Source organism: Saccostrea echinata, unplaced genomic scaffold (genome assembly GCF_033153115.1).
Source record: "Saccostrea echinata isolate AGI-Se365-2 ecotype Australia unplaced genomic scaffold, CSIRO_AGI_Sech_v1 ptg000042l, whole genome shotgun sequence".
NCBI lineage: Eukaryota > Metazoa > Mollusca > Bivalvia > Ostreida > Ostreidae > Saccostrea > Saccostrea echinata.
Window position 1 is genome coordinate 1,579,566 of NW_026889791.1, and position 15,580 is coordinate 1,595,145.

Below are 15,580 nucleotides of genomic sequence, written 5' to 3' on the forward strand. Positions count from 1 at the left end.
TTGGTGACATGTGGTAGGTACATGTATATGATATTTTAGGCCCGATATCCAAGAGGGGTCTAGTGTTAACAAATGGAAGTGACTTACCTTCTCTATTTCATAATACCGCGGGTATGATTTTTTAATAAAACGTTAATTCTACGTTATTTTTATGGATTTTTCATATGGAATACATTGTAAATGTGTACTAGAAGATTAATTTATGGAAAAAGACGAATAAAAATATTCTTGGACCCCGGGGTGTATGTTGGGGGGGGGGGGGGGGGGGTTCCTGTCCACAAGCACCTGTGCAGCATTCAAGCTTAAAAGACCATTCAAACAATACAAATCAGGAACAGTGCAAATCTTTTGAAATCAGGTAGAATCAAGTGCCATGGATCTGTCATGTTGTAAATTTTGAACTTACCGGTTGTCAGTATTTACTGCCACCCGGTAAATTCAAAATTTATAGCATGAGAGATCCTTTTCATGCTAGCACTTACCCCGACACGAGACCTTATACGGTGTCATCCAAAGGACCGATCTCCACGTTTTACTACTTATCCAAACTGGGCATAAAACATTCTCAATGAATTTTTTAATCATTATGTTGAACCTAACAAATTATTCCGACTCGCTGTATGATCTGAAAAAACATGGCTGAACTTATCCATTCAGAAACTCACAGACTGGGATTGCTTTTAATCAGTGTGTGTTATGGCCTTGATGCAAGGTCATTTGGTCGAGTCAAGGTCACTGACAGAGAAACTGTAATTTCGCTACCGTATTTGTACTAGTGAAACATTGCTGGTATCATGCAGAGTGTGACATGGCCTTGACTCAAGTTCAAGGTCACTAAGGATAAGATGTTTTGACTGTATGTATGGACTAAAAGAACATGACGTGTCACTGTGAACTTTTCAAGTCGGTAACACACAGATTGGGTTTTATGACGAGAGTGTGTCATGGTTTGATGCAAGGCATTTGGAATGTTCAAGGTCACGTACATTCCTTTACAGTTTTTCCTAGCGAAATATTGTAAGTTGCTTCCCCTTACAAGATTGCTTACATGTATAACTTTAGAATGTGGCATGACCTTGACTCAAGGTCACTTCTTCCTTCCGCAGCTCCAACGGAAGACCTATTCGTTGCTTTGCAACGAGCTCGCTCTAGTTCTAATTAACTTTTCTGATCATATTTTGTCAATTTGTCCATTTATCTGTCCATCCATCTGTGTGTCCCTCTGTCTGTAAACTTTTCACATTTTCGACTTCTTCTCCAGAATCACTGGGCTAATTAATTTCAAATGAACTTGCCTCAAAGCATCCTTTGGTGATGGGGATTCCGGTCTGTTCAGGTCAGGCACCTGGGGGTTGGGTTAGGTCACAACAAGGATCAAAGTTTTACATAGGATTATATAATAGAAAAAAAAAATCTACTATTGAGGAACAGCAGGGCCTTATTGACTCAGGTGAGCATTGTGGCTCATGGGGCCTCTTGCATAATTATCAATATACAGCTTTATAACAAATAAAAAAAAAATGATTTCACCAGTTATAACATCAATATGCAATTATATTGTACTATGAAAATGCAATCTTAACAATGTATTACACTGAGATAGTGTAATCTATTCGTCCCTGGTGAGTAAATGAGTTGGACATGAGATGAGCATTATGATAAGTCTGTCCATTGAAAAATTAATCAGTTCAACGTAGGAAGGCTGTCTTAATCATTTCTGTTAGAGCATCTCTGATCAAACAGGTGTTATCTATATCTCTTGGGAATTGGGCAGAAGAATTGAAGATCTAGTCTCTAACTCTCTAATTGATAGCATTTGTCAAATTAAAACACATAGCCTTTTATCAGTGAAACTTCTTTAAACCTGCCCCCCTGAAAACCGGTTCTCCCTAAATATCGGCCTAATTTGTAAGTCCCGGCAGTATTCTTAACATTTGTTTACACATAAATTCTCATAAAACCGGCCACCCCTGAAAAGCGGACATCAGCCACTTTCCAAGAACAAAATGTAAGAAACATTGGTAATTTCCCCCTCATTATACCAGCCACTGTTTAATTGCAAGAAATTTAACTGTCATAGGCCAGAGGGGTAATAATGACCAGCCAGAGGTGTGAAAAATACCAACCAGTAGTCAGAGGTATGAAAAACAGTAAACGGCTTCTTAGGGTTTTCAATTGTTTACCTGCGTTATTAAGGGGTAGTCATCATGCCATACTACGTAAGTGGCTGATAAAATATCAAACAACTATTAAATTAATAAAGTGTCAAACACGTAATGAATTAACAAAATATCAAACGCCATGTTGCATCATACTTTTAAATAGACATAAGCGGCCTTAGCCTTGGACACTGAAGAAAGCAAAAACTTAGAAAGAAATTAAAATTTTTTATCGAAATATATGTTTCATGATTAAAAGAACAGAAATTTAGCTCAGAAATGATCTAATTATTTACATTTCACTGAAGTACAAGCAAATTTATTAATGACGTAAGCGATAGGCATATAGCATGTATAGATAGTTTAGGTAAGGAGATGCTTTTTTTCACAGATGAATAATAAAATGACTTTTCCATAGTCTTTTTCTGTTTTAATTTTAGAATAAATCTTTGAAAAATAAAAAATCAAAAGGAATGTCGAAATTATCCTTACTGACAGAGTATTTTGCATGGATTTTTAGACCTTTGGTACACATTAGGTACCTGCCAATAATCAATCACAGGCAGACTGATAATCATAAAAGATGCTAATTTTATATATTAAATCCCAACATCTGGCAGATACATGTAACTCTACATGCAATGATACAGCTTGTATATTTTTCTTTAATAATTTAAAATACTCAAAATTACTTAGCTGGAAAAGGCGTTGTATTGCTTATTACAACATTAGCCATAAACACTACATTAATGCTATAATTCTGCAACTACTGTAAATCTACAACATTCTCAGTCCAGCAGCTTGCAGGTTTAGAGAAGTTTTACTGTATTTTCAAATTAATTTGGTATTAATTTTGAAAACTAATTTGATATTATATAATATGTTTTTATTTTATGTTTTGGTCACCCAAATCACTCAGCTGACCTACATGTATCTATTTTTGTCCTTCATCATCCGTCACGAGTCGTCCGTTGGTCGTTACCTATTGAACATTTTCAACTTCTTCTTTTGAACAGCTGAAGCAATTCCAGTTTTAAAATAGGGGGGAAAATGAGGTTATATGCATGTTAAATGAAAAAAAGATATATTGCGTACTGTGTCACATGATTGTCACATCTATATAAGATCATCAAACAAGTATCTTGTTAAAATTGCATTAAAAGAAACGATCTTGTTAATTTTACAGGGGAAAAGGGCAGCTTTTTCATCCAGACAACACATTAAAAGCAATTCTGATAAACCAGATGTGTATGGAAAGGCATTCAATGAATCGGAATTCTTACAAAGACACATGAGGACACATACAGGGGATAAACCTTTTCTATGTGATGTGTGTGGAAAGGCTTTCAGTCAAAAACAACACTTAGAGAGACACATGAGGACACATAAAGGTGATAAACCGTATAAATGTGATGTGTGTGGAAAGGCATTCAGTGTATTAGGTTCCTTACAAAGACACATGAGGACACATACAGGGGATAAACCTTACAAATGTGATCTGTGTATGAAAACTTTCAACCAATCACATAACTTACAGGTACACATGAGGACACATACAGGTGATAAACCTTATCCATGTGATGTGTGTGGAAAGGCTTTCAGTCAAAAACAACAATTAGAGACACATATGAGGACACATACAGGGGATAAACCTTATAAATGTGATGTGTGTGGAAAGGCATTCAGTGTATTAGGATCCTTACAAAGACACATGAGGACACATACAGGGGATAAACCTTACAAATGTGATGTGTGTATGAAAACTTTCAACCAATCACATAACTTACAGGCACACATGAGGACACATACAGGGGATAAACCTTATCCATGTGATGTGTGTGGGAAAGCTTTCAGTCAAAAACAAAACTTAAAGACACACATGAGGACACATACAGGGGATAAACCTTATAAATGTGATGTGTGTGAGCAGGCATTTAACCAGTTAGGTAACTTACAGACACACATGAGGACACATACAGGGGATAAACCTTATAAATGTGATGTGTGTATGAAAACTTTCAACCAATCAAACAACTTACAGACACACATGAGGACACATACAGGCATAAAATCTTATAAATGTGATGTGTGCGGGAAAGCAATCTCTGTACCTGAACACATGAAAATCCATACTGGTGAGAAAAGTTATATACGTAATGTGTCTCAGAGAATGTTGAGAGAAAAATCAGATTTAAAGGGACATTTGAGGACACACACAGGTGAAAAACAGAGGATTTCTATTAAAACAGCTGATTTTCCAAAACACCCTAGGTCACGTAGAGTTGAAAAACATTCCAAGTATAATGAGATATGTAGTCAGTCAAATAACATAGAGGGACACAGTATCACATGTTTGGGTGAAGCTACAGATAAATGTGATGTTTGTTGGAAAGTGTCTAGTAAATCAATGTATTTACAAAGACACAAGAAGATACATACAAGTGAAAAACCTCATAAATGTGACTTTTGTGGAAAAGCATTCGGTGAAAAAGGGCACTTGATGGGACATATGAAGACACGTAATGGGAACAGTCTTGAAACTTTTGCTAAAAAAGAGCACTGTAACAAGCACCTGAAGTTACGTGATGACAGTAATCCTTATAAATGTGATCAGTGTGAAGAGTCCTGTGGTCAAAAACGTTACTTACAAAAGCACATGAAGAGACGAGCATGTGAAAAGCTTTTGAAATGTGATGTGTGTCAGAAGACGTTCATTGAAAAAATTGATTTAGAAAGACACATGAAAACACATCAATGTAAAAACCCATTTGTTGATATGTGCAGGATGGAAAATTATCAAATCGGGCAGTTTGATGAACCAGTAAGGATTTCTATTTATAGAGGATCCTGTCTGTGCGAAGTGTGTGGGAAGATGGTCACATGTATGGAGAACCACATGAGGATACACTCACATGAGAAACCTAACAAATGCAGTACGTGTAACAAAGCCTCCAATCTAAAAACATCATTGCTAAGACACACAAGGACACATACATGTATGAAACCCTATAAATGTGATGTATGTAGGAAAATATTTAATATATCAGAACAACTAGAGAGACACGAAAAGACACACACAGAATACAGACCTTACAAGTGTGATATGTGTGAAAAGACATACAAACACTCACATCGCTTACAGACACACATGAGGTCACATACGGGTGAAAAACCTTATCAGTGTGATGTGTGTGGAAAATTGTTTATAGTTTTAAGTACTTTACAGGTACACATGAGGACACACACAGGTAATAAACCTTATAAATGTGATGTGTGTTGTAAGGCATTTAACCAATCAAATCACTTACATAGACACATGAAGATGCATACAGGTGAAAAGCCGTATAAATGTGGTGTGTGTGAAAAGGCATTCAACAGTTTAGGTAACTTACAGAGACACAAGAGGACTCATACAGGATATAAACCTTATAAATGCGTTGTGTGTTGGAAGGCATTCCGCCAATCAAACAACTTACAGGCACACATGAGGACACATACAGGTGATAAACCTTATAAATGTGATGTATGTGGGAAATCATTCAACCAATCCCGTAACCTACAGGCACACATGAGGAGACATACTGGTGAAAAGCCTTATAAATGTGATGTGTGTGGGAAGGCATTCAACAGATTAGAAAACTTAAAGGTACACATGAGGACACATACTGGACAAAAACTTTATAAATGTGATGTGTGAAAAGACATTTTACTGATCATATTCTTTACAGAGGCACGGGAGGACACATACTGTACAGGTAAAAAAAACCTTTTAAATGTGTTGTGTGTGAAGGCATTCAACTGTGTTGGAAGGCTTTCTCTTATTCAGGTTCCATACAAAAGCAGCTGAGATAACATACTGGTGTTAAACCATATAAATGTGATATGTGAGTGAAAAGGTATTCAACTGATCAGATATCTTACGGAAACACACAAGGACACGCACAGGTGATAAAAGATATTAAATGTATGTGAAACGACATTTACCTCATCACTTGACTTGAATGTGTACTGGTATTGGGAAGGCATTCAGTCCAGTCAAATAAGAAGTTTACAGAGATGCACTTGGACATACAAACCATATAGATCTGATGTATGTGGGAAGGCATATGTTTAGAATATCAACACTCAAAGATATACATAAAGATGAATGCTAGTGAAACTCCCTATGAAGGTGATATCTGTTGAAAAGAAATTTTAATTATCAGACATTGGAGAAAAACCCTTTTGTATGTGACAGTGAAAAGTTTGAAAGATTGATCTGTACATTTACATATATACTTGAGAACACGTACAGATTTTGTCCTTATAAACGTGATGTGTGTGGGAAAAATTGGGAGTTTGGAAGTGTTGAAATAACATGTAATTCGTGTGGAAAGGTACTAAACGATTCAAAGGGTTTACAGAAACACATGAAAATACACAACAGAGAAAAACTTCATTTATGTGATGTGTTTGGAAAGGCATTGGTTGAAAAATGACACTTGAAATGAAACCTGAAGATGGATTCATGTACTTTGGGAAAAATGTGATACATTTGATATACAACAACATATGTGATGCGTGTTGGAAGGCACTCAGGTACTATATAGAGACAATGGAATATTACATAAAGGACTAGAAAATCATATTTGTGATGTGTGTAGAAAAGAATTTATTAAAGACACCATTGAAAATACACAGGCAGCTATATTAAAAAAGTAGTGAAAAATTTATGGGGGAAAAAAAATTGGCAAAGGACACTTGAAGTCCCATCAAAACTCATACTGATGGAAAAAAATGTGATTGTGATTTGAGTGTGAAATGATTTATGCTTCTTTAATTGTTCCTTTCAAATATACAATAAATTGTTATTTGTTTCAGAGAACATTCAGTGGAAAGGCCGACATAAAAAGCTCACATGAATTAAAGGTGAAGAAATAAAGTAATAATTGTGAAGTGCTTTAATAGAAATTTAAGGGGGGTACAGACTCACGTAAAATTACAGGAAAGTGAAAAAAAAATTGTAAAGTGGAAAAGCATTGAAAATTAAACAGCGATATCATATAATTTAAGAATACTATAATTCTAAAAATAATATAGTTTAATAACTTAAAATAATATTGTTTACTATAGTATCAAAGTTTTTACTGTAGTAAATCAAGGTTATTACTATATAGTCAATCAATTTCAGATTGTTAATTTTAAAGTTCCTCAATTCATACATGCACATTTTTGATATTAAATGTAAATATTACTTCTATATTCGCATATTTTTTTTTCAAAGTTAATATCATTTTTATTGGAGTAAAGAGATTTTATGCTTTGAAATTTCAAAAAAAAAAAGTTTTAAAGTTTCATAGTAAATAAAGTATCAAGGTATTTACTATAATTTACTATAGTAAATTTTTGTTAGAGTACATTCATTCATATACAGCCTTATTTATGAAGAGATGTTAACATATGCAAAGAAACAATAATTGTGAAGTGCTTTAAGAGAAATTTAAGGGGTCTTCAGAAACATAAAATTACAGTTTTGTTTGTTTGTGTAAGGTCCCTCTTGAGAATTTTTCACCCACATGGAGACGCCACCACTTGTCAGTGGAGAGCTGCAAATTTTGTCCTATACTCAGCACTTACAGCCATTGAGCAGTGAGGGATATTTTTCATGCCAGCACCTACTGCGACAGGGGACCTCGGTTTATACGGTCTCATCCTAAGGACTGGTCTCCACTTCCCACAGTGGGATTCGAACCCGCGACGTAAGGATCAACTTACTTCGCGACTCTAGAGCAGATGCTCTAACCACTGCGCCATGCGGGCGACCATAAAATTACAGTGAGGTGGGGAAAAAATCATAGTTGAAAAGCATTGAAAATGGAAACTAAACAGGGTTACATTCACACACATAGAGCCTTATTTATGAAGAGGTGTTAACATATACAATGAAACAAGAGGCCATATTTGAGAAAAGCGGAATGATGGTGCCACAAATTTTTTGGAGAGATGTTTGAAAATTGTGAAGGCTAAAAGGAAATCAAAATTTATAATAATGAAGTACAGGGTGGGGCAGAAGTTGAAATCAAGTTACTAGCAGAAAAAAAAATTTAACAGACCTGATTATTACTGAAATCCTGACAGTGTAATGTGCTCCCTTGAGACCATGTGAAATTATCTGCATTTAGACATATTAATTAAATTAAAACTTGCAATGCTCATATTAAACATTGTATAAAGCACAATTCTTTCGAATACATCAAATTAACTCACAACTGACTTCATTTATTGTAAATTATATTCTCTAACTAAGCATAATATTGCATATAAGTGATATTGATTCAACGTTGAATAAACCTTACTATTTTGACATCAGAAATAAAGTGCAAATTACACATCGTTCGTTAAATGTTCCTCACTTTATCAATGTTGAAAAATATGTTGCATCTTCCACGCTGTATCAATGTTGAAACATCAATGAACATTCAACATTGAAAATTTGTTGCTTCTTCACGATTATGTCAGCCTTGAAATGACAGCAAACATTCAACGTTGAAAATAAGTTGAATCTTCAACATTGAACTATCGACAAACATTCAACGTTGAAAATAAGTTGAATCTTCAACATTGAATTATCAACTAACATTCAACGTTGAAAATATGTTGCATCTTCAACGTTGTTTCAATCTTGAAATAACAGCAGACATTTAGTGTTGAAAATATGTTGAATCTTTAATGTTGTAAAAACGTTGAGGTTTCAACGTTGAATCCTAAATGTTGTAAAAACGTTGAACTAAAGTTGCTCAACATTGCAACTTTTGTTCCACCTACTTTCAACGTTGAATCAACGTTGCGTGCCTGTTGGGAAGTTTCTTCAAATCATGACACCCAGGACTAGGGTTGGGCCACAATGGGCGATCAGAGTTTTACATAGGAATGTATATGGAAATTCTTCAAAAATCGTCAAGAACAGCAAAGCAATGATTAGTCATATTTACAACAAAACTCGGTTATAGCGAAGTGTTGGGGACCTGCGAAATTACTTCGCTATATCCGTAATTCGTTATAACCGTATACCAAAGGACTATATTTGGTAATGACCAATATTTGCCCCCCAAAATCAAACTTTGATGGAGAAATCTTTAATTATGTTCTAAAACAGGGGGTTATCTGCAGACTTCAAAGCACTGAATATTTTCATAAGCCATGACGCCATATGTTAGATATGATGCCAGGAAAATGACGTAAATTCAAAATTTTCATGATTTACTCAGAAAAAGGTGTTTATAACGTCGATATTGAGTAAAAGTCACTAAGCGCAGGCCTGCTCCAACTCAATATTTTAATATAATGTGTAGAGTGATAATATCAATGAAATATGTAAATATTGCTCTGGAGCAGGTCTGCGCTCTATAAATTTTATAGGAAATTTTGTCCATTTTTTCCCCCTTTCTGATTGATTGTATGTTGTTTAACGTCCCTCTCGAGAATTTTTCACTCATATGGAGACGCCACCATTTGCCGGTGGAGAGCTGCAAATTTTGTCCTATACTCGGCACTTATGGCCATTGAGCAGTGAGGGATCTTTTTCGTGCCAGCACCTACTGCGACACGGGACCTCGGTTTATACGGTCTCATCCGAAGGACCGGTCTCCACGTCCCACAGTGGGATTCGAACCCGCGACGTAAGGATCAACTCCTTACTTCGCGACTCTAGAGCAGACGCTCTAACCACTGCGCCACGCGGGCGACTCCCCCTTTCTGAAAAATAACATAAAATCCGAATAGTTTGTGAAGTCATAGAAACAAAAATTGCCAATAACCTACTTTGAAACTATAATATTTTTTGTTCATTTAGATTTCTCATACAATATATAAAATTCAGCACATTTCAATCTTTTTCAAAATATGACTATTGGAGGGGGCAAAAATATGCATATACTGCATATAGTTCTTTGTTGAAGTATATATATATAGCGAATTCGTAATCTAAATTTTTTTCTTTCAAGTATGACTACCAAAATTAATGTATTTTGGGAAGTATTAAATACAAAAAATACCTTGGAGTTCAAAAATTGTAAAATGAAGTGAATCTCAAATTTAAAATACTTCGAAAAATAGTGTCAATTCAATATTTTAAAAATTAAGATCTTTGAAAATTCGCTATAAAAGATGTAAATTTCGTTTTTAACCTCTAGAGGACACATAATATATTCGCTATATCCGTTAATTCACTATATCCGAGTTCGTTATATCTGTAAAAAAATTAGGAGAGCAGGGAATTGTTAAGAATTTTGCTGGGCATTCCAAAAAAACGTCGCTATATCCGTGTTCGCACTAAACGAGTTTTACTGTACATGTATATTGAAGCATTAATTGTCATGTATATTTCATGCGACATGTATCGATGGATGACAATATGTGCAATGAGTTCTCGCCAGCGACAATATGAACAGGACGACATCGTTGCATTAAATAGCATACGATACACGTCGCACATCCGTCTCGCTTTTTCTGATTGGTTAACAGTGATACAGTTTAAATCTTTGACCGATCAAATAAAGCGAGACGGATGTGCGAACTCCTAAACCTTCTTCAAAGCTGTCAATGGAGAAAATTTTATGTATCCGATTAATAAATCGTCCGATTACGACATATAAAACACTGATGATGGGGTTTAGGTTACAGATATTAGTAGAAAAACATCTCCTTGACAGAGTGCTTGCAAAATTATAGGTAACGCTGTTATTACCTTGGAAATATGTCTCGAAGCAGGGAACCCCCCGTTTGTTTACAAATTTTGTTTCTTACCATGTGTATTTTTTATTATACCGTACAAGGCTATTCTTTAAACGTAAGAAAAAGTACAATCTGCTTGCATAGAACGACATATGGATGTGATTGATGGGGAAATTTTATATTTTTGAGAAATTATAAGCTCTTACAATTATTTTTATTTAAAAAAAAAAGGGGGGGGGGGCTATTGATCCACACTTCAAGCGCCTGTGCGAAATATGGCTGAAATATTGCCAACTCTGCGTTATACAACAATAATCAATCAATCAATCCATATAAATGTGACTAATCATTGCGTTGCTGTTTTTATAAAGATAATTTTTAAAGAAATTAAAAGTTCAATCGCCCATTGTGGCCCTACCCTAGGCCCGGTTTGATTTGAAGATACTTGAATTCTGCACTACCTGAGAATGTTTCCATATAAACAGGCCTACTACTGGTCTAAGTGGTGGATCCAGAAATTTCAGAGGGGGGGGGGGGGGGTGCAGGCAGTTCAGAATTTTTTTGACAAATAAAAAATTTTAAAAAGTCATTTGTATGTAAAGGTGTCTTACTGTCTTTCCACAAATTTTATTTAAAAATAAACTTTGTGATTGTTTGAATTATTGTCTATTATTACAGTTCATGATCTAATTAAAATATTATTTTCTTTCATAAACTTAAAATAATGTTTTTTATTATAATTTGGACTTCATATCGGTAATACTTAAGAGGTCTCTGTTATCCATTCAAATGTCAATGTTTACTTGTAAAAGAATGTATTTTGTTGTTAATTGAGGAAGTAGCAGTTTTTTTTATTGAATCTTGGTTAGAGTAAATCATGTAATCCTCTGCAGGAACTGTCCATTGTATTATGTGTAAATAATTTATTCATGGCTGTCTTTGATGTTCTTCTTGTTTATAGATAAGGTTTAATCAATTACGTAACAAAGATTGATCTCTTTTATATTTTTACTTTTTGGTTATAAATCTGTCAAGGCCTTAGGCCATGCACAGGTGCTTTGAGCTTGGTCAGCCTCAGGGGTCATCTTTTTTGGTCACGTGATTGCGATTACCGTGTTCAAATCCAAAAATGGTATATTTTCTCACTTTCATTTCTTCCGTAAAATTAATTCTCAAATCTGATTGGTTAATGACCTGTAATCCAAAGGCAACCCAGTGTCGCTGGAAATTTGGCCTACCCTGGTCACTTCCCTGCGACGCCTTGTTGAATAAAGTTGTAAATTTTTATAATCTTATTTTTCCTTTGGAATTACAGGTATGTTCCATTTTTGTTATATTTTTTAAATGTTAAGATAAATCATTTAAGTCTCATTTTGAAATAATTTTATTAATTGAATTTAATTATTATATTTTCTAAATTTGAGCTTTATTTCATGTATTTCAAGTCTTACAATATCCTTTATTAATCCTTTTAGAATGTTATGAGTTCAGATTAATAACTGATTATAATGCAGAGTTTATTTTAACATTATTTTGTTAACGACCTTTGATGTATGTAAATTTATTAACGTTTAATTGTCGAAATGCAGTAAGTTCGAGTTTCCTCGATTGTTAAAATTATTTTAAATTAATGAATTTTAGAGGGTATTTTTGTTACTTTTGTTACATATATTGTTCACCCCTCTGTAAAGTCACCAGGTTTAAGCTTAGGGAAATATCTTTATTAAATTTGATTATTTTCTTATTTTGTTTGTAACTGGTGACTGTTGTTTGTAATTAGCACAAGTCATGCGACGCTTTTTTGAATAAAGTTGTAAATTTTTATAATCTTATTTTTCCTTTGGAATAACAGCCACGACAGATAGATCTCGAATCTACGTCAGTAGAGCTGACACCAAGGAGTTCAACCACAGGCAAAGCGAGTTTTCCCCCAAAATAAAGGAAATATTCCCCAAATATAGAACACGTTCAAAAAGACACAAAATTCAGACGTGTCATTACTGTATATGTTAAGTAAATTATTTAATTATGAAATTTTAATTGTGAACTAAATTGAGAGTATATTAAAGTTAAAGAAAAGGGAATTTACCAAAGCAGAAAAAAAATCAAACCACCGGGGGGGGGGGGGGGTTGCACCGGTGCTACTTCTGTCTGGTTTTTGAGAAGATTTCTAAACATTTTCTATATATATTCCTATGTAAAACTTTGACCACCCATTGTGATCCCACCTATCCCTAGGGTCATGATTTGAAGAAATTGATTTTGTTTTTGTTTGTTATGCCCCGCCATGAATATGGCCGGGGCATATAGTGTTTGTCATGTCCGTCTTCCGTCCTTCTGTCCTTCTGTCTGTCCTTCAGTCACACTTTGCGTTTAGCTCTGTTCAAAGCTCAGTTTAAAAGAAACTATCCAAGATATTTTTATCAAACTTCATATGCTGATAGATATTGATGAGAGCTATGCAACTGCATCAACATTTTTTGACCTTGACCTTTCCTTTGACCTTGACTTCACTTTTCTTAATTAGTGTTTAGCTCAGTTTTAATGAAACAATTCAAGATATTTTTAACAAACTTCACATGCTGATACATACCGATGAGAGCTATTCAACTGCATCAATATTTTTACCTTGACCTTTCCTTTGACCTTGACCTCACTTTTCTTAAATAAGTTTTAGCTCAGATTTAAAGATACCATTCAAGATAGTGTTATCAAACTTCATATGCTGATACATACTGATGAGAGCTATTCAACTGCATCAATATTTTTTTACCCTGACCTTTCTTTTGACCTTGACTTTACTTTTCTTAAATTAGTGTGTAGCTCACTTTTAAAGATACCATTCATAATATTTTTATCATACTTCATTTGCTAATACATACTGATGAAACCTTTTCAACTGCATCAACAAATTTTGACCTTGACCTTTCCTTTGACCTTGACCTCACTTTTATTAAATTAGTGTCAAACTTTATATGCTGATACATACTGATGTAAGCCATTCAACTGCATCAATATTTTTTCACCTAGACCTTTCCTTTGACCTTGACCTCACTTTTCTCAATTTGTGTTAAAATGTTGCATTACTAATATACCCTCGGCGAGGCATTCATGTCCTATGGACATATTTCTAGTTTGTTGTTATAATGTCCATCTCGAGAATTTTTCATTCGTATGTAGACGTCATCACTTGCCGGTGGAGGGCTGCAAATTTAGACCTATACTTGGCACTCAGAGTCATTGAGCAGTGCCAGCACCTAAAAATTGATCGTGCACTATGTAACGAAGCTTTCACATAAGTATTATATCTTCTAAACCGGCACTTTTTGAAAACAAGAATTGAAAGATTTTTTCTAAATATTCTACGAAAAACTTTGATCACCTACTCGTAGCCACATCCTTCCCTCAAGGTACATGATATGAATAAAACTGAAAGTATACACTTCATAATGAATCTTTCACATAAGTTACAACTTTTCTGACACAGTGATTCTTGAGAAGATTTTTAAAAGATGTCACTAAATTTTCACTAGTTCTTAACTACTTCCCTTGAAAGAGGACATGGCCCTTCATTTGAACAAACTTGAATCCCCTTTATCCACGGATGCTTTGTGGCAAGTTTGGTTGAAATTGATCCAGTAGTTATTGAGAAGAAGCTTAAATTGTGAAAAGTTTACAGACAGAGGGACGGTCAGAAAAGCTCACTTGAACTTCCAGTTCAGGTGATCTAAAAATGTTAACCCCAACACCAATTATATCGGCGCATGATTGTATATAAGAATAACGCAAAACATAATTTCCAAAAAATCATTACTACTGAACAAAAAACTTATTTTCATGTTTTCAATCTCCAAGTATATATTACATGAAATTTATCAGATATCTCAAGAATTACGATATCTTGACATATCATAGTGATGTACATCAATCCTGGACACAATTTTCTGACGAAAAAGTTTTCTCCCTACAGTATTGCGAGTAATGCTGTCTGTCTCCCTCCGTGGGTGTGTGTTTGTCAATCTCTATTTTTCTTAAAAAAGACGTTAATAGTAATCTAACAACCAAGTTTGATGATAAACGTGATGACTTTGACTTTTCAATCATATACTAGTGATACATGTAATCCCATTAGAAAAATTGTCAATCCTTCAAATATTACAACTGCTAGAAGGATAGTTTTCTTGAAAAAGTGCTTTGAACCAAAAAAGAAAGTCAGCAATGAAAACTTAGAAATATGTGAATATACTCTACATTATTTTGTTTACCTCACATTTGTCACTTTGAATATGCAGGTATATTAATCATGTTAATTTGTTTTATGTTATTATTGTTCATGGCCGTATGCCGACATTGTATTCAAAAAATTGGGGGAAGGGGGGGGGGGGGGCTCTTGAAGCCTTTCATATTTTTTACAACTCGATAAATTTTTGAAGAGGAAATTTTTTATAAGCATTTTATTTTATTTTTTTTATTATTCTCACTTTCCAGTAAATATTTTCATTTAAAAATTAAAGTATTGTGGCCTTGTTTGCATGGTTGTTTATAATTTTAAAAAAAATGATGGCGATTGAAAGATTCAGACAGTATTCCTAGATGAGCTCAAATATACACGTGTATGTATAATGGAACCTTGTTAATCTGAGCGTTTCACCTTCTGGAAGCAACTGGTGGGAAACAGAATTAACAGTTATAAATCTATCAATAATAGA

At 34.4% G+C, this 15,580-nt stretch overlaps 1 protein-coding gene across 1 annotated transcript; it reads left to right on the forward strand.

Moving 5' to 3' along the window:
• The first annotated feature begins 3,373 nt into the window (after positions 1 to 3,373).
• LOC133201160 (zinc finger protein 208-like) lies at positions 3,374 to 7,034 on the forward strand. The gene has a single exon (XM_061336945.1). It carries the CDS (start codon positions 3,451 to 3,453, stop codon positions 5,854 to 5,856), a length of 2,406 nt encoding a protein of 801 aa, XP_061192929.1. The 5' UTR covers positions 3,374 to 3,450; the 3' UTR covers positions 5,857 to 7,034.
• Positions 7,035 to 15,580: the final 8,546 nt, after the last annotated feature.

Excerpts from the sequence above, each read along its gene's own strand:
- LOC133201160 (XM_061336945.1), top strand. The coding sequence starts at position 3,451 with ATGAGGACACATACAGGGGATAAACCTTTTCTATGTGATGTGTGTGGA.